The following is a 23,246-nucleotide window of genomic DNA, read 5'->3' on the forward strand; positions in this document are numbered from 1 at the left end:
ATACATATACACCCTTCTGAGATTTCTACCTGGTCTCCCCAACCTAACAGGCTCAGTGAGGCCTGGTGCTGTCAGATCCGTACAGGCATGTGTGCATACAGGTGTGTGTGCACGCAGGTGTGTGTGCACACAGGTGTGTGCACGCGCAGTACGTCTATGTAGGTGTGTATGCACGGATGTGTTTCGCCGTTCTTCTGCACAGCTCCCATGCTGTCTGGCACGGGCGACATTCTGTTCAGGCTTGCCTGGTGTCTCGGATTCTTGTCCCGGGGGGAACTTCCCCTTCCTCGTTTTTCAGTCTCAGGGGTTTGGCGGGGCTGACCCCCTCCTCCCCGAGCCCTCCTGGGCAGAGCTGCTCCAGGTACTGTTGGGAAGGGTTCTCTCCACCGAAGGAGCCGGCCCAGGAGATGGTAAGCCTGAGGCGGCTTAGCCCTACCAAGGCCAGGAAGAGGTCTAGAAGAGAGCCCTAGAATGAAAGAGGTCTGCACAGAAAGCTGAGCTGGACCCGAACCCAGCTTTGGCTTCCCCTTCCCTGGAGCCGCTAGCTCTGTGGTCCGTGATACTCTTTTTAGGCTAAGTCAGTTTGAGCTGGATTTCTACAACTAGCAAAGGAGTGAGAACAACAGGCATCAACTTCTGGTTACAAAATGTTTCTGAGCACGGAAGCCACCATCAGTCATCCAGGGCAGCTGCTAAGTGACGGTGGGGAGAAAGGTGGCCAGAGAGGAACACGCTGGCATTCTGTTCCACGAGTGACGTGAGTTCTCTCGCATGTACCATCTCAGTGGATTCTAAGGATGGTCGCTGATGCAGCCACTTGGCAAATACATCCTCGGGGCATTCTACATGCCTGGCACTGTGCTAACGAAGCGTTCAAGCCAAGATCTCATTCATCTCCTAGGAGGAGAGGTCATGAAGGCTGGTCGGGGTCACAGAGGTGGGATTTCAACTGACACCTGCCAATTGCCAAAACCAGGCTCTGAATCCTTACGCAATACTGGGACTCAGGCCCGGATCTGCCTGCTGCGAAGTCCTAGATCTTTTCATTTTATCGTGATCTTGCCCAGCGGCTAAGGAGGAACTCGGGGGTGGGAGGTCAAAGGGGGTCAGGACGGACAGACCGAGCAGGGCGCCAGGAGGAGGTACAGACAGGATTGGATCTTAGGACCGTCCGTAAGCACGAGGCCAACAGAAAGAAGAAGGAAGAAGCACGTCAGCAGACGCAAAGCAGACTTCTAGAAAGGATATTCGCAACTGTGACGAAGAATGACTAGCATCTGGACACATTAATTCTGAAATACAATTCTGCAGACAAGTTGCGACTGCTGTAATGTTGGGTTACAGTATAAAGCCTTGCTACTATGGCCGCAAGACTAGAACAAACTAAGATAATTTGCCTCCGATTTACGTAACTTGTAAAAGCAAAGGTATTTGCACAAAGGGCAGCTGGGAGAAGCAGGCTGCTTCTGGTGCACGCGATCTAATCACAAAGGCAAGAAACAAACACAACGTGCCCGGGAAGAACAGGACCAACCAGCACCAAGCCTCCACCTACAGAGTGACAAGGAAACCCAGACCCTGCGAGCTGGAAATGTAATACTCACTATGCCTTAAATCCTTTTTTCTGTCTTAAGGTTTTTACCATTTTTACATTATGTTACTACAATACAATTCAAACCATCCCTGTAAAATGTCTTGGCGCCCACATCATTTGAGGAAGAGGATGTTACTGGGTTTAGCAACACTTTCTGTCCCAAGTAATGCACCTGTGAATCTTCAGGGAAAGCACAGCAAGCAAGGGTGGGGGGTGGGGGGGAACGCCCCGTGGGACCCCTGCCGAGGCCAGCCCTGTGATCCCACAGTCACCGTCTAAAACTAGAAGGCTAGCAAAAGACCCTTCTAGAAACTGAATGAATGAATCAATGAATGAAACATAGATTTTTTTAAAACCACCATCCTGGTTTCTCTCTAGAGGTATATTTTCAAGGAGCCCCTGGCTGGCTCAGCAGGTGAAGCACGTGACTCTTGGTCTTGGGGTTACGAGTTCGAGCCCCATACTGGGTGCAGAGTTTACTGAAAAATAAAATCTTTGAAAAAGAAGCATGTTTTCTCAAAAGGAGCAATAACAAATGTGAATACAACTGGGAATGAGAAGGTATTTGAGAATTTTTGTTAATCTGGATAGGCGTGAAAATGCCAGCGTTGACTACATGGGAGAATGTCCCCACTTTCTGGAGACAGATATTGACATAGCTCATGATTCTGTAACTGACTTTGAAATGACTCAGGAAAGATAAACACAGATGAAACAAAAATGGTGAAATTCTAATAAATGCTGAATCTAGGTGATAAGCTCTTCTAAATCAGAGGTTAGGATGAGAAGAAATCTCTTCATCTTTAGGAATCTGTGAGATATCTGGGGGGCAGGTAGAGAATTCTAGGTTGTAGCACTCTGAATTAACCCTACAGGGGTGAAACCCGATGACCAGAACAAAGGTTGGGTCTGGGTGACCATACACTGTACTGAAGAATTCGCCACCTGCTAGCCCTCCCGACAGCATTGTAAAGCATTTCCAGTTTACACACAACCAGGCAGGATGCAGGTACACGGCTTTTTATGCACAGTGGACTCTTAACAATGTGGGGTGAGGGGTACCGGTCCCCGCACAGTCAAAAATCCATGTACAACTTGTGACTTCCCAAAAACTGACTACTGAGAGCCTGTTCTTGCCCAGAAGCCCGACGGGTAACACCAACAGTCGATTACCAGGTGTTTTGTATGTTGTATGTGTCACACACAGTATCCTTCCAAGAAAGTAAGCTAGAGAGAAGAAAACCACAAGGAAGAGAAAATACATCTGCACTCTAGAAGATCCAGGGAAAGGGACCCGCACAGTTCAAACCCATGTTGTTCAAGGGTCAACTGCACATCTGCATGCCCTCCTTGGCAATATTTGGAAAAGGATGAGATTTCCAATTTGATTTAAAAAAAAAAAAAAAGACTTTTTAAAAAAAGCAATCTCTGCACCCAACGTGGGGCTGGAACCCACAACCCTGAGATCAAGAGTCACGGGTTCTGCTGACTAAACCAGCTAGACGCCCCTCCAATTTGATTTGAAACAAATTAATTTCTTCTCTCCTTTTTTGAAGACTTTATTTGATAGAGAGAGAGAGATCACAAGTAGGCAGAGAGGCAGGCAAAGAGAGAGGAGGAAGCAGGTTCCCCGCTGAGCAGAGGGACCGATGCGGGGCTCGATCCCAGGACTCTGGGATCATGACTCGAGCTGAAGCAGAGGCTCTAACCCACTGAACCACCCAGGCACCCCGAAACAAATTAATTTCTTAACAAGAACAATGAGCACAGGAGGAAAGCACAAGGATGACCAGTGAAACCCGAATGGTAGTCTTGCCGGTTTCTCATGAACATCCGGATGCTCATGTTATTAAATAAACAGTATTGAAGAGCTACGGTGTCGGGAAAGCAAGGCGATGCTGCTTCTGGAGAGAGAATAAGTATGATGTTCGAATGAGACGTTTGAGATGCCGGCAGTCCTGCTAAGAAGGCATGCTGCCGGGAAGGACTGCGGTGAGGGCACCGGGCCGTACGCGGACCTGGGAAGCTGGTCGTTCCTGTCACTTCCTGGGCGCTGTCCAAAGCCCTCAGTGTTCAGATTGCCTGAAACAGGTGCACCCAGGACGCAGGACTAGATGTGCTTTTTCGGGCCAGAAAGACAGCGCCTGCCGTGCAGGATGTCAGGCGGCCTGTGCGTCTGCTCACCCCATCTTGCCGGCGCTGCGCAGCCCTCGCACGCACACAAACCTTGAGTTGAAACTCTCCCAAGTGTTTCGGGGATCTGTATTTTTGGAGGCAGGGGAATGGTCTCCTGCCGAGACCAAATTATCAGCGACAACTTCATCAATCAGGAAACTTCCCAACTTTCCGCCCTGCTGCACGTACGCAAGACAAAATGGTTTTGTCTCGCGCGGCAAGGGGAACCCTGCAAAGCTGGTATCACAAAAGTCCCTTTCTTTCCACTGAATAGAGGAGAGGCTCTCTCTCGCCCGCTCACTCTGAGTCATGACTCCGCGCTGTGGCGCAGACAATAGCGGCTGTGAAAGGCGGCCTGGGCCGGCGGAGGGAGACAGGAAGTCATAAATTCGCTTCCCCTCATTTACAAGGTTTGTTCAATAAAGAATACAAGCCTATGTCAGAGTAGTAGCCTTTGGATATCTAACAAAGAGATATTTATACGTTTCAAATAGACAGCGCGGGTGCCCTAGAGGAGCGCGGGCCTAGCTGTCCCCGAACATTGACAGCACCCCTCGTGGTGCCAACGTGGCCAGAACAGGGGCCCCAAGGAAACAACAGAATTTTTTAGAAGAAGCTCTAGCCGGGGTCCTCCGGGGGTTCCTATCCAAAATAATGGCCACACATAAAATGCGTTCTGCGAAGCAAAATGAGAAATCAAAACAGAAAGTGCACGGGCGGTCTTGGCATAATTACAGTATTAAACTCTTGGGTCCATCTATTAATTCTGCCGCCAAAGATAGACGGAGCCGTTTTTGCAGAAGCCAGGCCAGGAGATCCATGGCACGGGATTGGGAAACTCTCACCTGAATGTTGACAAACACGCCGTGGTAAGTCTCGTACAGAACTTTGTTGCCCTTCACGTGCAGAGGAAATTCAAAAGGAATTTCTGTTTTGCCGCTGGGAAATTTCCCTGGCTTCACCATTTCGATGGTGCTGTTGATAATCTGGATAGGCTGTGAAGAAAAAGCAGTTCGATCTATCAGCACGCACTTCGGATGCATTGCCCAATCACCCTGTCTATTAATGATCTCCCAAAAGACAGGCACCTCGGGCCCTTGGAGCTGACCCGGCCCATGCCCTGGCCGGCCCAGGGCTGAGTCTGTGGCTCAGGACCCGGTGGGCTCGAGTTTCTGGCACAATTACGGTTTGTTCACAGTACCAGATGCTTAGGTGTTTGGTGCACATCCAAAGCCATATTGCCTATCCTTTCCCCCAAAAGCTCATTTGCTGTCCTAACAATGCTCCTGCCAGGCACCCCTCCCTTCAGAATGAAGCAGCAGGCGCCGCACAGTCAAGGTGCTGGGCCAGGAGGGCCACCGCCGGAACCCGGGGGTCCTCACCAGCCCGTGGGTGCTTTGGACCCCATCCGCGGGGAGGAGTGAGCCCGTCCTCGGCCCTGTGCGCCTCCGGGGTCCACTGGGACCCACCCAAAGGCAGCTCTCACCCCTCAACTAGTTCCCGTATTCAAAGCCTCAGAAAATCTACCACTTCTGAAGTGAGTCTCTGAGTGCTTCTGGAAGAAAACAGGGAGACGGGGAAGGCCCTGAGTCTGAATGTGGTTCCTGAGAACCTTTCTTTCCTCTGACCTTCGTCCCCCTCGAAACTCACAGTTAATATGGCCCTCCGGAAAAGGTATAGAAAAAAAAAAGTATAGAAGAAGAGTTTATATTCTGGAACACATACCTCTACCCAAAATGACAAAAAGGAGGAAAGGCCACGGCTCTATCTGAGTCTTACTGGAGTGTCAACTCCAAGAGCTGCTGCGTGCACCGTCCCAGCAACGGTTTTGCTTTTGGAAGGGCAGTGCCAGAAGCCACAGGCACTTCTCAGAAGGGCTCTGTTCTCTTTAAAGGCTGAGTTTAGTGCACTTACAGTTCTCCTAATCCTATCTTATAGGAATAAAAACAGGCAGACTTGCAATAGAATATAATCAGAGGGAAAATATCTGAATATTTCTGCAGTTTGATCAGCAAGTATTATAAGCAGGACCACCACTAGGCCTTGCAAAACACCCACAGGTAAAAATAAAGCCAGAAAACAAGTAAAAACAACCACACGCATCGGGATAACGAACTAAAAATGTGCAACGTCAGCACTCTTACCTTAACGGAATTATAGAAAGCCTCGAACACTCCCACGCTCTTGGCACTGAGCTGGAGGTTCACGCTCCCTTCCACTGTCAAAGACACTCCCTGGTGCTGGATTGAGTCCTTCCCAGATATGACCACCACGCCCGAGAGCACTTCCTAGGAGAGCAGAGATAGCAGTCAAATTAAGACGTTTTTGCATTCACCTTATTTATGAGCAGAAGTAGGTCATCTTATGGAGCACTTTGTTCAAAGGTACAGAGAGTCACTGAGCCACGTAGTACAGACCAGAGACCCGGACGCTGGGATGGAACAGCCTCAGGGAGGAACCGAGGGTGTAGGGCAGGGCCAGACCCTGGGGGAGCACTAGGGCGAGTGGGCAGCGGATCTCAGGCATCGCCACCTGCCCCATAAATGTCTGATTCCACAAAAGGCAAGGAGCTGGGTCAGAGGCAAAAGGCAGATTCATCGCCCCACTGCACACAACGATGTGGAATGACCTCTTCAGAAAGAATACAATAAAATCCTTTCCTTTGGGTTCTTTCTCAGTTATGCTAAAATGTCTAAGGATTTTCTTTTTTTAATTTATTTTTGATTTTAAAGATCTTATTTATTTATTTGACAAAGACAAAGGCAGCAAGAGAGGGAACACAAGCAGGGGGAGTGGGAGAAGGAGTAGAAGGCTTTCCACAGAGCAGGGAGCCCGGTGCAGGGCTCGATCCCAGGACCCTGGGATCGTGTCCTGAACCACCCAGGAGTCCCATGACTACGTGTTTTCAAGTGCATAACGTAACCCAACTACTGGCCCGGTCCTCTCTCTGCCAAGGAAGCCTCACTGAGGAGGGGTCTAGAGCTTGTCCACGGAACCCGCGAGGGCACCCCACCACTTTTGCTAAGTCTTCCCCGTCTCTCCACAGCCCGGGTCACTCTGCAGACACTCAAGCCCAGATTTCCCCAGGTCACAAGTCATTTAGGAAAGATTTCACAACAGATCATCTATTCATCTATCTGAAGATAATTACAGAGTCACAGAATATGGACATTATCCTCTCTCCTGGATGGCAGTCTCTTCCTGTCACCGATTTGCTATGGGGGGTTTGGGGTGGAGAAGGAAGTTCAGGAAGACAGCAGTGTCCTCCAGAGCGGAAAGAGAATCCATAGTAAATTCAAACAACATGTTTGTGAAATGACCTTCAGAAGTGGAGCACGACTGCTGTCAAACAGTAATACGATGGCAGAACATTACTGACAACCAAACCAAAAACAAAAACAGCAAAATTAAAAGGGGCCTGCAGATCCAGGCATTAAAAAACCATCTGTCCTATTGGTGTTTAAATCTTTTTATTTCCTCTAGTCATCCAGTGAAAAAACTTTTACCAAGTTCTCACAGTATGAGGAATTTGGGGAGCAGGGAATAGTCTATGTCCCTTAAATGTGCTAAGTATTTTGTCTTTGTTTCCTACTCCCCCATAAAAAAGTGCATAAACAAATTTAAATGAAAATTCCTCTGAAATAATTTGACTTTTAAACTTAATTAATTAATTAATTCTATTACTTCTTGTATAACCCAAATTAAATAGAAGTCTAATTTTTAAAAAATTTAAATTCACTAGTATATTTTTAAAAATTTACTTGACCAGTGTGTCCCAGAATAAAATGAGGCAAAACAATTGCCACGAACTTTATCACTTGTGCAACACAGCAGCACTCGGGACACTCTGCTCCTATCTAATCATATTTTCAGTTAATCTCACGGGAGCAGGCTCCGGGCTGACCACTGACTGGCACATTATAGCCCTGACATCAATACCACCTTTCCTTCTCTGCTACCCATGGCATAAAAAGGAAGCAGAGTAGCCGGGAAGGAAGCAGAGTAAATAGTTTATGACTCAGGGGACTCTTTTGTCATTCTTTGATTCGATTAAGAAAGAGTAAGCAGAGGGGCGCCTGGGTGGCTCAGTCAGTTGAGCATCTGCCTTTGGCTCAGGTCATGATCCTGGGGTCCTGGGATCGAGCCCCGTATTGGGCTCCCCCTGCTTCTACCTCTCCCTCTGCCCATCACTCCCCCTGCTTGTGCATGCTCTCTCTCTCTTACTCTGTCAAATAAGTAAAATATTTTAAAAAGAAAGAATATAGCAGAAATACGTCATTAATAAAGTATTTGTTGGTCAGTCTGGCAGGTCTGTTCAATCCCCACCAACAAAAGAGGGAAACGGAATTTATCCAAGTGTAGTCCAAGGAAGCAAGCTACAGAATTCCTTCTTCTTCTTTATTTATTTACTTATTTATTTTTAAGAAACAGAAGATAGTTCAACAAAGAGGTAAGGCTCATAGTGACAGGAACCAATTCTTTTATTTGTTTTTCATGGAAAGATAACTGACATATAACACCTTATTAGTTGTAGGCACCCCAGACAATGCTTGATTAACTCTGGCAAAGGAGCACAGATGAGCTTGAATAACTAAAACTAGGGGAAAATTCAAGGCCTCGCAGAGAATGTGCCCCCCCCCCCCGACTTATGTCCAGAACTCGCAACACGGAGAAGGATGATGCTGATATATCACCCAATGTCCTTAGCAGTGGTCGCTCATGGACTCAGGCATGGGAGCAAACCCCAGATTTTGATGCACAAAATCACATGCACAGGTGCTAATTTTTGGAAGAGAACTGGCTGTCGTCACAGCATCAAGGGGGCCCTGGGCCTGAGAAAGGCCAAGAAATGCAGGCTTGAGTGCTGCGGGCCCCACACTTGCACGCGTGGAGAAGACTCGAGGGGACAGACCCTGCTTTAGCTGGCACAGCTCCGCTGACGGGGACTCATGGCCATGCCATCAGCCACAGTGGCACAGCACAGATGTCCACGGCCACCGCAGGCTGGACACCTGCCCCTCTGTGAGGTGACATGCTGCACCCCAGCTCGACTCTGGCCCAGAGAAGCCAGGTCTGGAGAAAGGCCTAGAACAGCTGTCTTGAGCCGCACACGAAAGCTCAGGCCGGAACAAGCTCCGAGAAGGTAGTGATCACACCCATCTCAGCCACACTGAATTTCTGGGCACAAACTACCCCAAGTCCATTCAGACACTTCATTCTTCTCGAAGGGAAAAAGGCCACTACCAAACAACACAAACTTTTTCTTTTGTGTTCCCTGGAATGAAATACCAAACCCGTAATTTGGACTCTGGGTTTGAAGATGGTGGCGTCAAGTCAGCATCCCTGCTCCAGCTTCCTGGAAGTCGCCCAAAAGAATAAGAACTAAAACCCACAGACTCCATTTTTGGTGAAGCAAGGAGACAGGGGAGGACCATGCCAAGGAGGAAGGGCTGCCGAGGAGCGAAGACCCCGCAGGGGCACACAGCAGAAGCTGAAACAAGGCCCCGCGGCTGTGGAACTCCGCTTCTGGAGGGTGAGGGCACCCCTGGGAGCAGCAGCCCTGGTCGCCAGCTTGGTTGGAGCTGTCGGGGGGTCTACGCGGGAAGCAGGCAGCCCATCCCACTGCGAAACCTTCCCCAGCAAATGAACAGTAAAGGATGAAGAAACTCACACATCAAACCTCAGCCAGCCTGGCCGAGGGATAAATTCAAGGCCTACAAGAAGAGATATAACTGATGTGAACGTGAGTGAGGGAGGGACGAGAGAAAAATCCAAGCAGCAGAGGATGAATCCACACAAGACAGATCATGTCGCTCTTCTACCTCAAGGGACTTTATGGCGCTCCCCATCTCACTCAGGGTAAAGGCCAAAGTCATTTCTACAAAGGGGTTCCACCCCTCCTTTGACCAGTCTGGCCTCATCTCTTAACCTTCCCCCTCAGTCACTTCATTTCACTCCTTCCTTCCTCCCTGGCACCCCTCCGAGTTTCTTAGGTGCCTGCAAATTCCAGCCTCAGAGCATTTGCACATTTCTTCCCTCAACCTGGATGCTCGTCCTGCAGGTACCCACATGGCGTGTGACAAAAATTATCTTCCTCGAGCCTTCCTAGAGCTCTTTTTCAACCAAGCCTTGACTTCTGGACTTCCACGTTCATCTCTGCATGGTCCAACTGTAGCAAGAATTCTGCTAGTTGCTTTAGCTGGCCCCCATATCTGATCACCCTTGCTTGGGTTTCTCATCCTCCCCCAGTGCCCCATTTGAGGTTGTCACCTGGCCTGCCTTCAGCAAGAATCCTGTTGGGTTGGTTTAGCCAGAATCCGCTCTTAGACTTTGAGCCCAATGTCTCTTCTCTGTAATTTTCCACACACTGACGCATCCTTGCCTGTACTCAGAGCTGAGACTCCCTGCTTGGCGGGGAGTCTGCTTCTCCCTCCCCCTCTGCCCCTACCCCCAATTCATGCTTGTGCTCTCTCTCTTTCTAATAAATAAAATCTTAAATACTGAAAGGGTAAATGTATCAGGAATGGTCAAGAAAAGGACAGATTTTAGTAAAATTATTCTACCTCGAAAAAGAAAGAATCCTTTAGGAGTCAGGCCAAAAGATAACTCACTCACCAAAGGGGAGAAAAACCAGACATTTCCATAGCAAGACACAATTCAAAATGAAGGTACAGCAATGCCCATTATGCTCAATGAACACAGCGTGATCACAGAATTTTATACCCACCTAAACAGTCACTCTACTATAAAGGAGTTTTAAATGTGCAGAAATAAATCCCAAGCAGTGCTGTGTGAAAATCCTCCTCGAGGAATTTACTATATAGTGGACTATAAGCATCCATGGGATGGCTAGAAAAACTGTTTAAAAAAAAAAAAAAAACTACTTGTAAAGACTGAATCCATTTAACTCTAATAAGACAAGGAGATACGTGATGATGATGGTAGGAGAAAAGAATGCAAAATACAAGGCCCCAACAGTGTAGAAATGACTGAAGTAATAATGCTAGCTGGGAAAGGAAGGGAGCGAGAATGTGGGAGGTAGCACAATGAACCTGCTTCCCCCCAACACACACCTCTCACAGCTGCGGCTGACAAATACTCCATGAAAACCATGCTCTCCAGGGTGCCTGGCTGGCTCGGTTGGAGCAGCATGTGATTCTTGATCCCGGGGTCATGACTTCGAGCCTCATGCAGGTGTACAGATTACTTAAATAAATAAATAAACTTAAAAAGAAAAAAGACAACCCATGCTCCCCAATTCGGCAGCCACTAGCTATATGTGGTTATTTAAACTCAAATTTATATTAAATAAAATTTAAGTTCAGCCCCTCAGTTGTATCAGCCACATATTCAAGTGCTTAAAAACCACTTTCTTGCCAGTGGCTATCACAACAGACGGCAGATAAACAGGACCTGCACATCACCGCGGAGAGCTGTACTGGACAGTCCTGATCTAAAGTTAACAAATCAAATCACAGAGTTCAAATAAACTTCACAAAGGTGAATACCAGAAAAGGTGGTATTTGTAAGTAACTTAGACGCGTTGGGAGAAGAGAAGAAAGGAAGAAGGAAAGAAGAGGAAATGCAGTGATTTCATCATTGCTCTCAGGAGGGGGTTAATAACTAACATCTAAAACAGAGCAGATGTAGGGCATAATAAAAAGTTGTGAGGGTAACAATTATAACAAATAAAACTCCAAAGTATTAGAAAATCATATAAACAGCATAAAGCCAAGCAAAGAAGGCTGGAGAGAGGAAGAAGTTTTAAAAGCTACTTAAAAAAACCATCCCCTCAAGTGACACCAAAGCAGCAGCGACAGAAGTAATGCCAAACACATGTCATATTAATGAATGGGCTAAATTAACATCTATCAGAAACAGACATTGAGATTCTATCTCAAAGCAAAACCCAGTTTTCTGTTGTATGACAGAGAAGCACCTACAAGAAGAAGAAAGGCTAAGCAAAGGACCAGGAAGCGAGGGCGAAGCAATCAATCGCAGGCTGTAATCTTCACATCGGACCAGGCTGAGTTCAGCGCAGGAAGGACGGAAGGAGACAAAGGAGGCACTGTGCCGTTCCCAGCAGCTCCATCGCGGTGAGGACCCGCGGCGTGATTCCCAGCGACCGAGGAGCGTGGCACTGACATCTGAACGCAGAAACCACAGGGGACACCAGGAGAAACTGAGGAAAACACATCCAGTGCACGAGATGTTAATTTACCCCCTTAGCTCAGTACAGATAAAAGGACAAGAAGGAGCAAAGATATAAAGGACTTCCGTGACATGTCAATTACGTATGACTAATCGGCGCAGGTGGAACCCCCCCCCCCCCACTCCGGCGGGGCTACACTCCTTTTTGTGTCCATGGTTCATGCACAAAAATTGACCAGGCTGGCCCGTAAATAAGTTCAACAGTTCTTTTTTTTAGGGAAAAAAATAGCAAAGCAAGTTATTCAACTAATCAAGAATAAAGAAAGAGGAAAGCACACATAAATTTCCAAAATAAGAAATAAGAGGGAAATATCAGAGATCTAGAGGAAATTAAAAGAATAAAAGAATGCGTTGTTCAGCTGCATGTGAGTCAATGTGAAAAGTTGAAGGAGTGAGTTATTCTAAGAAAATATAATTAACCTAAACTAACCATAAAGGAATCATGAAACCTAAGCAAATTGGTCACTGCAGAAAAAATAGAGAAATTTGAAAGTAAGTCCTGCACCATACCCAGAGAGCTTCAGAGATCATCCCCAAATATGTAAAGAACAGAAAATTCCAATATTAAACTACTCCAAAACAGACAAAGGAAGGAACTTCTTTAAAAAAATAAATAAATAAACCAAATCACGGGGCACCTAGGTGGCTCAGCTGGTTAAGTGTCTGCCTTCAGCTCAGGTCATGATCCCGGAGCCCCAGGATTGGGGCTCCCTGTTCAGTGGGAGGCTGCTTCTCCCTCTCCTTCTGCTCCCCTGCTCCTGCTCTCTCATTCTCCATCGCAAATAAATAATAATCAAATCTTTCTTAAAAAATTAAAATTAGGGGCGCCTGGGGGGCTCAGTAGGTTAAAGCCTCTGCCTTCAGCTCAGGTCATGATCCCAGGGTCCTGGGATCGAGCTCCGGATCGAGCTCCGCATTGGGCTCTCTGCTCAGCAGGGAGCCTGCTTCCTCCTCTCTCTCTGTGATCTCTGTCTGTCAAATAAATAAATAGAATCTTTTTAAAAATAAATAAATAAATAAAATTAAAAATTAAAAGTTAAAAAATAAAGCAAATATAATAATAACACCAAAAGACAAAACCTATACACATACCCATTTCCACAGAAAGCTAGACTTTTCTCACTTATAAATGTCAATGCAAAGGTCCTATATAAAATATTAACACATACAACCTAGGAACAACTTAAAGGAATAACACACCATAATCCCATGGGATTTAGTACGGGAAAGAATGGATAGCTCAATTATTAAGAAAAACTATTAATACAACTCACTATATTAATAGCTCTCCAGAGAAAAATCATAGTCGTCTCTAGAGATGCTGAAAAGTCAGTTGCTAAAATGTAATATCCATTCTTCATAAAATTCTCAGTAACATAAGGATACTTCCTCAACGTGACAAAACAGATCAATCTTTCCCAAAAGCCAGCATCAAACTTGATGGGAATTGAGATACACTACATTTAAATCAAGAATAAGGATGAACCCTGTCACCACTATTAATGGACTGTAAGTACTAGTTAATGTAATGAAACTAGAGAAATAGTAAGAAAATTGAAAAGGAGAAAGTAAAATGGTCATTATCTGTAGGTCATACGACTGTATGCCTGAAAGAACCCATGAGAGTTCACTGAAGACTATCAACACGAAGGGGATAGCAGGAAGACAGCTGGTATAAAATTAATGCACAGAAATTAATAAGGCATCATGTACAAAACAATGAGAAAACAGTTTGAAAGAAAAGTCTTAATTTTCAAAAGCAACTGAAAGTTAAAATATCATAAATTAACGGGAAATGACCAAAACACTGATAAGACAAAAAATTTTAAAACATAGCTGAGGGGCACAAAACAAATGGAAAGCCATACCATGTTTCTTTCTTTTTTTTTTTTTTTTTAAGATTTTATTTATTTATTTGAGAGAGAATGAGTGAGAGAGAGCATGAGAGAGGAGGTCAGAGGAAGAAGCAGACTCCCCAAGGAGCTGGGAGCCCGATGTGGGACTCGATCCTGGAAGTCCGGGATCATGACCCGAGCTGAAGGCAGTCGCTCAACCAACTGAGCCACCCAGGCGCCCCCATACCATGTTTTTTAATACAGGGTTTTTTTGTTTGTTTGTTTTTTGTTTAGATTTTATTTATTTGAAAGTGAGAGAGAGAGAGCGAGAAAGCATGGGCAGGCTCCCCACTGAGCAGGGACCCCCCCCCACCCAAGGAAGGGCTCCACCCCAGGACCCTAAGATCATGACCTGAGCTGAATTAACCAACTGAGCCACCCAGGCGGCCCTGAATACAAAGTTTTAACACCCTTAGTGTGTCTACCTTCCTTAAGTTAAATAAAATCTTAAAAAAAGGTGGGGGGGGGGTCGCCTGGATGGCTCAGTGGGTTAAAGTTAAGTCTATAAAGATAATAGAATCCTAAAGAAAATAATTCTTTGGGGGGCTATGTGGAGGGATGATATAGACCAGATAAATGGATTTGAAAATTCTTATAGAATAGTCAATGAATGTTGAAGAGAAGAGGAAGGAGACTAGCTCTGTAAGATATGACATCACCACGATAATTTACAACGTGTGGTGCAGGGCACGTGCAGCGTGAGAGGTCAACAGAACAAAATGGAGGAGTCCCGAAATAGACCCAGATAGTAGGAGAATTTAACAGGTGATAAAAGTAGCATTTTAAATCCAGAGGAAAAGAGGGAAGAGTCACTAAATGATACTGGAAAACTGGCCAGAGAACTGGAAAAAAATAAAATAAAAATTAAGTGGGAGCCATACTGCAAGCCTTCGTACATGGGGACTTCACAATGTGTCAAAGACTTCAATATTTTTACACAAACAACCAAAATGTTAGAAGAAACCATTCGGGATAGCTTTTATCATACCCAAGTGACTCACAACTCTGAATAAATAAATACTACTACAAATACAATGCCAAATTAAGTTTGTTTCTTAAAAGTGATCAGGAGTTAAAAAAAAAAAAAAGTGATCAGGAGTGATATCACTTATATAAATGTTAAACCAGGGAATTTGTGCAACTCAGTGTAACAGGCAAATATGAAAATATGCCCAATCTCAAGAATAATATGAAAAATAACAACTAAAACTATCATACCTATCAGATTACCAAAGACTAAAATATTTGAGGATATTGTGTTAGGGGAGGTGGCTACGGGCACTCTAAGATGTTTCCGGCAGGAGTCTGGAATACCATGACCTTGTAAATAACATCTGGCGATACCAAAGGCATTTTACAAACACCTGGGCCCAGCAATTCCATTTTAGGAATTTTCCTCAAATATACTGGTACAGGTGAAACGACTTATGAACACGGTTATTCAGGACAATGCTGTTTGTAGTAACAAGACTGTAAACAACCTAAATTCCAACAATGGAAAATGGTGGTTCTTCCCTTGAATGATTTCCTGAAGATCGTTCACATTAGTACATACATGTTCTTTTTTTTTTTTTTTAATTTTACTTATTTATTTGACAGAGAGAGAGACCACAAGTGGGCAGAGAGTCAGGCAGAGAGAGTGGGAGAAGCAGGCTCCCCGCTGAGCAGAGAGCCCAATGCAGGGCTCGATCCCAGGACCCTGGGATCATGACCTGAGCCGAAGGCAGAGGCTTAACCCACTGAGCCGCGCAGGTGCTCCCACGTTCTTTTTTTTTTAAGGCTGCATATTACATCACTGTGGGAAAAAAATGTTGCCATTTGTACATATTTAATACTTATACATGCATAAAATATCTTTGGCAGGAATCACAAGAAACTGATAGCTTTTGGTTACCCCATGGAGAGGACCATGATGGATGGTGAGGGGTAGATGTGTCCATCTTAAAACTAATGAATTTAAGCCATGTGAACTGATTAACTATTAACATAATACATAATAAATCAACTATAAAGTAAGATTAATTCCAGAATGGGCGGCCTCTGGACCTAAATGTACAAGGATCTAAGTGCTTTAAATTCTGATAACCCAAGGGCATATTGCTCACCTTGGGAAAAGATCTAAAGACTGTGCTAGAAAGTCCCATTTCCGGGGATTATCTCTTGCTTTGGACTTGAACACAACTGCTGAAGAAGCAAAAGCCTCTTACTTAATGCCTCAGCCGTTCTCTCTCCAATGTCTCTCCTTTCTGATGGTCCCAGCAGCACGAGAGCTATCACTGTTCCCAAGAATCCCCTGCATTCCCAAACAAGTCCCTCCTTCCTAACACTGGGCCAGTACTCAGAACCACCTGGGATCCTCCCATAGTTGGTCTGGAGATCCTGTACACCAAGAGTGGGGTGCCCCTCCATATATCCACAGAGAAATCAAATGCACAACAAAATCACAAGATAAATCAGTGATCTGGGCAGGAAACCAAAAGTTAGACTAACTAATTGCTAAGACAACTGTTGAAAGACTAGTCTTTCTTAGTTGCACTCAAAAGATCCGTTTTGGTTGGAAAACAGAAATCAGAATCATTAGAGGGATTTCAACTTGTTAGGTACCCCCATCCAGCTCACAATTCTGTATCACAATTGTTTTCTGTCTTGTTTGAAAAAGAGAACAAATCATCACCAGATATTTTTCCACATAGTCAATAATGGCCAATAGTATGTGGTGTTTACTGAAACTTCCAGAAAGGAGAAATTTGAAGAGACTGTGTCATCTCCAATCTGTCACTGAAATCCATAATGGTACTTAACAATCCCACTCCTAGATTTTAGTCAAGTGAAATGAAAGATTATGTCCACACAAAAAATCTGTACGCAAACGTTTCTAGTAGCTTTATTCCAAATCACCCGAATGTCCTTCAACAGGTGCACGGCCGAACACACAGTGATACATTCATACCAGAGAAGACAACTCAGCAACAGAACATAACAAACTAGTGATACGCGCAACAATCTGAGAGTATCAAAGGCATTATGCCATGCGGTAAGGCCAGATTCAAAAGGCTACTTATTATATAATCACAGTTATGCTACTCACAAGATACTATGGAAAAGGACAGCCAGACTGACTGAAAGTCGATCAGAAATTGCCAGTGACTAGGAGGGGCGGAGGATGGGGGGAAAGCAGACTATAGGGGACACAGGGAATTCGGGAGGGTCAGAACTGTTCCACATCTGGACTGTGGTGGTGGTTATGGTCTCCAAAGAGCTCTACACTGGAGAGTAATCTATTGTGTGTGATAGCCTCGATTCAGAAACCTACAGAGATAATCAAGTATGGCAGGAAATACGGTCATCCTACTTTCTTGGTGACAGGGTCACAGTCTGAAAGTGGCTAATATTTAAGTAAAAATCTATGAAAAGCAATCAGTTTGCTAGCAATGGAACTGTAACAAAATACTGAGATCCTGATTTTGTTTGGCTTACGTATGCATGCCGCCAAAACAGCAGGCATAATAGCAACACTGTTCCCGGTACTAGGGACAGGGCAGGGGACAAAAGAGACAAAGCTGCTGCTCTCAGGGGCTTACATTTTATTTATTATTTATTTATTTATTTATTTAGGGAGAGAATGAGCATGACTGGGGTTGGGGGAAGAGGGCTAGACAGAGAATCCCAAGCAGCCCTTGTGCTGAGTGTGAAGGCCGACGTGGGGCTCAGTCTCACAACCCTGAGATCACGACCTGAGCTGAAACCAAGATTCGGATGGATGCTTAACTGCCTGAGCCCCCCCAGTGTCCCAGGGGTTCACATTTCAGTCCTGCATTCTGACGCTGTTCTACTATGGTGAAAGACAGCAGGTTTCTTCTAGGTATAGCACAGTGTAAGTACAGGTGCAAATACTAAGTAAAACGAACCAACAAAATTCATGGCAATTGTCCAATGTAGGTATCTCTGAAATTTCTAGTTCTGAAACTTTCTTCAGAGTCTGCGAAAGAAATCTGAGCCCTGAGTGAAAGTTTAGAAGGGGCAAAATAAGATTGCCCAATACTAGTCACAAAAAAAACTTTTTTTTTTTTTAAGACTTATTTATTTGAGATCTAATGAGCAAGACAACACGAGCAGTTGTGGGGTTGGGGGAGGGGAGGGCAGAGGGAGAAGTAGGGGACGCCCTGCTGAGCAGGGAGCCCAATCCTAGGACTTCGGGATCGTGACCTGAGCGGAAGGCAGACACTTTATCGACTGAGCCACCCAGGCGTCCCAAAAGTAAAACTTTTAAAAGTAAATATGTAGTCTTTTGCGTGGGAGTGTTACATTAGGTTCCTGGTGTGCTGTGTGGTTGCAGGGCTTGGATACTACCTATTGGTAAAACTGCGAGTTAACAGAGATTACTGGATTTCAGATTTTAATAACATAAAACTCATGGAAAGTTTGGAACGCTGACATTTGTTTGAACTACTGGTGTAAGTGAATGTGAGGACTCGGGACTGTAAACCGAGAGTTTTGGGGAGCTCCAATTACAGGAGGCTGGGAGCTGCCCTAATTATATGCCAAAGTAATGACCGTGGAACACAGGAAGTTGGCCAAAGAAAATGCTTTGAATAGCCAGCCCACTTACATAATGAACAACTCCAACAGCCACCGAACTGAATCCCGGTCAGAGTGAGCTCACGTATGAAAAACCGCAGATCACCAAGTCCAAGGCAGAGCCTGCGCCCAGAGGTGAGTGGAGCAAGGCCCATGGGGCTGCTGACAGGCAGGCGCGGGACCAGAGAGCACAGGGCCGACCGTGCTCCCCAGCGCGGCAGCGGTCTCTGCTCCAGGCGGCCCAGTGGCGCCCGGGCACCCTGCCCATGGCGGGCATCCTGCCCATGGGGACCCCAGGACCAGACTGTGGGAGGCTGGGAATGTCCAGTGCCAATTCTCAGGCACACTCATGGAGCAGTGAAGGAGGGGGTCACTCCTTCCTATTACTCAAATTCTCTCGGCAAGTGAAAACATGGACATTTTTTAAATCTGAAAAGTATGGTCAAATTAACACTACCAACCATTTTTTTAAAAAAAAGATTTTATTTATTTATTTGACAGACAGAGATCACAAGTAGGCAGAGAGGCAGCAGAGAGAGAGGAGGAAGCAGGCTCCCTGCTGAGCAGAGAGCTCTATGCGGGGTTCGATCCCAGGACCCGGGGATCATGACCTGAGCTGAAGGCAGAGGCTTTAACCCACTGAGCCACCCAGGCAACCCCGCCTTTTTTTTAAAGAACACTACCAGATCGTTTTAAAATTTAAGTGTTTCTTTCCTGATTTTTTTTTTAAGAAAAAAAAATTTTTTTTTTTAAATTTTATTTATTTACTTGAGAGAGAATGAGTGAGAGAGAGCATGAGAGAGGAGAAGGTCAGAGGGAGAAGCAGACTCCCCAAGGAGCTGGGAGCCTGATGCGGGACTCGATCCTGGAAGTCCGGGATCATGACCTGAGCCAAAGACAGTCGCTCAACCAACTGAGCCACCCAGGTGCCCTCTTTCCTGATTATCACTGAAGAGAGCAATTTCTGCCCTTTTATCCCTTACTTTTCATTGATGGGACTTCTCTTCCTTTCCCAAAGAAGGCAATTTGGGTTTTTGAGTATGGTCTTAAATGACATTCTTTCTTTTTTTTTTTTTTTTAAGTTTTTATTAATTTATTTGAGATTTATTTATTTGAATTTATTTACTAATTTATTTGAGAGAGAGAGCACAAGCATGGGGAAGGGTAGAGGGAGAGGGAGAAAGCGACTCCCCCCTGAACAGGGAGCCCAACCGGGACTCGATTCCAGACCCTGGGATCGTGACCTAAGCCCAAGGCAAACACTTAACTGACTGAGCCACCCACACCCTTAAATGATCTTTTCTGATAAAAACAAAGGCAGAGGGACGCCTGGGTGGCTCAGTTGGTTAAGCAGCTGCCTTCGGCTCAGGTCGTGATCCCAGTGTCCTGGGATCGAGTCCCATATCGGGCTCCTTGCTCCGCAGGGAGCCTGCTTCTCCCTTTGCCTCTGCCTGCCACTCTGTCTGCCTGTGCTCGCTCTCGCTCTCGCTCGCTCTCTCTGACAAATATATAAAATCTTTAAAAAAAAAAAAAAAAAAAACAAAGGCAGACCATGCTGTCTTGGTGATCACAGCTTTGTAATAAAGCTTGAAATCAGGTAACGTGATGCCCCCAGTTTTATTTTTGTTTTTCAACATTTCCTTAGTGATTCGGGGTCTCTTCTGATTCCATACAAATTTTTGGATTATTTGCTCCAGCTCTTTGAAGAATACCGGTGGAATTTTGATCGGAATGGCATTAAAAATATAGATTACTCTAGGCAGTATAGACTTTTTAACAATGTGTATTCTTCCAATCCAAGAGCATGGAATGGTCTTCCATCTTCTTATGTCTTCTTCAATTTCTTTCGTGAGTGTTCTGTAGTTCCTCGAGCACAGATCCTTTACCTCTTTGGTTAGGTTTATTCCCAGGTATCTTATGGTTCTTGGTGCTATAGTAACTGGAATCGATTCTCTAATTTCCCTTTCTGTATTTTCATTGTTAGTGTATAAGAAAGCCACTGATTTCTGTACATTGACTTTGTATCCTGCCACGTTGCTGAATTGCTGTATGAGTTCTAGTAGTTTGGGGGTGGAGTCTTTTGGGTTTTCCATATAAAGAATCAGAAGAGACCCCGAATTGCTAAGGAAATGTTGAAAAACAAAAATAAAACTGGGGGCATCACATTACCTGATTTCAAGCTTTATTACAAAGCTGTGATCACCAAGACAGCATGGTACTGGCATAAAAACAGACACATAGACCAGTGGAACAGAGTAGAGAGCCCAGATATGGACCCTCAACTCTATGGTCAATTAATCTTCGACAAAACAGGAAAAAATATACAGTGGAAAAAAGACAGTCTCTTCAATAAATGGTGCTGGGAAAACTGGACAGCTATATGTAGAAGAATGAAACTCGACCATTCTCTTACACCGTACACAAAGATAAACTCAAAATGGATAAAAGACCTCAATGTGAGGCAGGAATCCATCAGAATCCTAGAGGAGAACATAGGCAGTAATCTCTTCGATATCAGCCACAGCAACTTCTTGCAAGATATGTCTCCAAAGGCAAAGGAAACAAAAGCGAAAATAAACTTTTGGGACTTCATCAAAATCAAAAGCTTCTGCACAGCAAAGGAAACAGTCAAAAAAACAAAGAGACAACACACGGAATAGGAGAAGATATTTGCAAATGACAGTACAGACAAAAGATTGATATCCAGGATCTACAATGAACTCCTCAAACTCAACACACACAAAACAGACAATCATATCAAAAAATGGGCAGAAGATATGAAAAGACACTTCTCCAATGAAGACATACAAATGGCTATCAGACACATGAAAAAATGTTCATCATCACTAGCGATCAGGGAGATTCAAATTAAAACCACATTGAGATACCACCTTACACCAGTTAGAATGGCCAAAATTAACAAGACAGGAAACAACATGTGTTGGAGGGGATGTGGAGAAAGGGGAACCCTCTTACACTGTTGGTGGGAATGCAAGTTGGCGCAGCCTCTTTGGAGAACAGTGTGGAGATTCCTCAAGAAATTAAAATTAGAACTTCCCTATGACCCTGCAATTGCACTATTGGGTATTTACCCCAAAGATACAGATGTAGTGAAAAGAAAGGTCATCTGTACCCCAATGTTTATAGCAGAAATGGCCACGGTCGCCAAACTATGGAAAGAACCAAGATGCCCTTCAACAGATGAATGGATAAGGAAGATGTGGTCCATATACACTATGGAGTATTATGCCTCCATCAGAAAGGACGAATACCCAACTTTTATAGCAACATGGACGGGACTGGAAGAGATTCTGCTGAGTGAAATCAGTCAAGCAGAGAGAGTCAATTATCATATGGTTTCACTTATTTGTGGAGCATAACAAATAGCATGGAAGACATGGGGAGTTCGAGAGGAAAAGGGAAATGGGGGAAATTTGAAGGAGAGGTGAGCCATGAGAGACTATGGACTCTGAAAAACAATCTGAAGGGTTTGAAGTGGCGGGGGGATGGGCGGTTGGGGTACCAGGTGGTGGGTATTCTAGAGGGCACGGATTGCATGGAGCACTGGGTGTGGTGAAAAAATAATGAATACTGTTATGCTGAAAATAAATAAAAAATAAATTTTTTTAAAAAGCATCATCGCTTAAAAACAAAAACAAAAACAAAAACAAAAACAAAAAACAAAGGCAGACCAATTTTTGGCTGCCATCATGCCAGATGTGTGACAGAAAACCATAAGCACAGAGAAGAATGTCAGCACAGAGGACACAATGGTGATAGGGATGAACAGAACCCAGTGATCATTAGAAAGCACATGTGTCTGAGTCAGAAACCAGGAGATCCTGCCCAACAGCCAGGAGGACAGCTCATGTAAGCCCTCGGTTTCTCAGAGGCACACTCTTTCCAAGCTTCAGCATCCAGGGTCAGAAGAGTATGAACAGGTACAGTATCTAGCAAGAATCAAAGGCCACTGACAACCTCAAATTGTCCTTCCCAAGGCAAGTTCAAACACCAATAAGGAAACCAACTACAAGGGTGGCCAGATCCCACTGGCTTCTGCTGGGACTTCCAGCCCAAGTGAGCAGGTTGTCAAGGAGGAACTTGGCAGAAGCGAGGTGACAATGGTGGGTCTGTAATCTGTATGGAGTAGGGGCCCCTGTTCTTTGATTTAAATCCTCCAGTGAATAAAAGCAAAATGTTTTCAGCCTGGTGGCAGGCCCTGTATTAAACCTGGAAGTTAACAGAGCTTTTAAATTTTGGCATAAGACAAAAGAAAATGGGATGGTATGAAGAACTCCAACCTTGTTGGCTCTGGCCGGTCACTACATCATACAACCAGTACTTTCCAAACTGTGAGCCCCCGGGACCCCAGGCCTGTGCAGACACCTCAGCAGCCACTTTGGGATTTGAGGATGAGTTGGGGAAGGCAGGGAGTGGGGGGGAGGGAGTTGCTTCAAATGGAAAAGCTCTCATTTTATATGCCTATAAAACAAACTACTTTGAGGGGCTCCTGGGTGGCTCAGTGGGTTAAGCCTCTGCCTTCGCCTCAGGTCATGATTTCAGGGTCCTGGGATTGAGCCCCACATCAGGCTCTCTGCTCAGCAGGGAGCCTGCTTCCCCCTCTCTTTGCCTGCCTCTCTGCCTACTTGTGGTCTCTGTCAAATAAATAAATAAAATCTTTAAATAAAACAAAACAAAAGACTACTTTGATATTATAAAAATTGGTATATTAGAATTCTATATAAGATTTCATTTACTAAGAAGAGTTCCACTGCTTACATTTCTGGGGGAAA

General features: G+C 45.0%; 1 protein-coding gene across 1 annotated transcript in view; it reads right to left on the minus strand.

The window, feature by feature from the left end:
* The window catches only part of VPS26C (VPS26 endosomal protein sorting factor C), a 43,645-nt gene that overhangs the window by 10,199 nt on the left and 10,200 nt on the right, over positions 1-23,246 (minus strand). The window contains exons 2-3 of the mRNA XM_059392342.1: positions 5,914-6,057; positions 4,615-4,764 (exon numbers count right to left, since the gene is read on the minus strand). Of these exons, the coding sequence (XP_059248325.1) occupies positions 4,615-4,764; positions 5,914-6,057 (294 nt within the window). The remainder of the gene's footprint in view (positions 1-4,614; positions 4,765-5,913; positions 6,058-23,246) is intronic.

This window comes from Mustela nigripes, chromosome 2 (assembly GCF_022355385.1).
Source record: "Mustela nigripes isolate SB6536 chromosome 2, MUSNIG.SB6536, whole genome shotgun sequence".
Lineage (NCBI taxonomy): Eukaryota > Metazoa > Chordata > Mammalia > Carnivora > Mustelidae > Mustela > Mustela nigripes.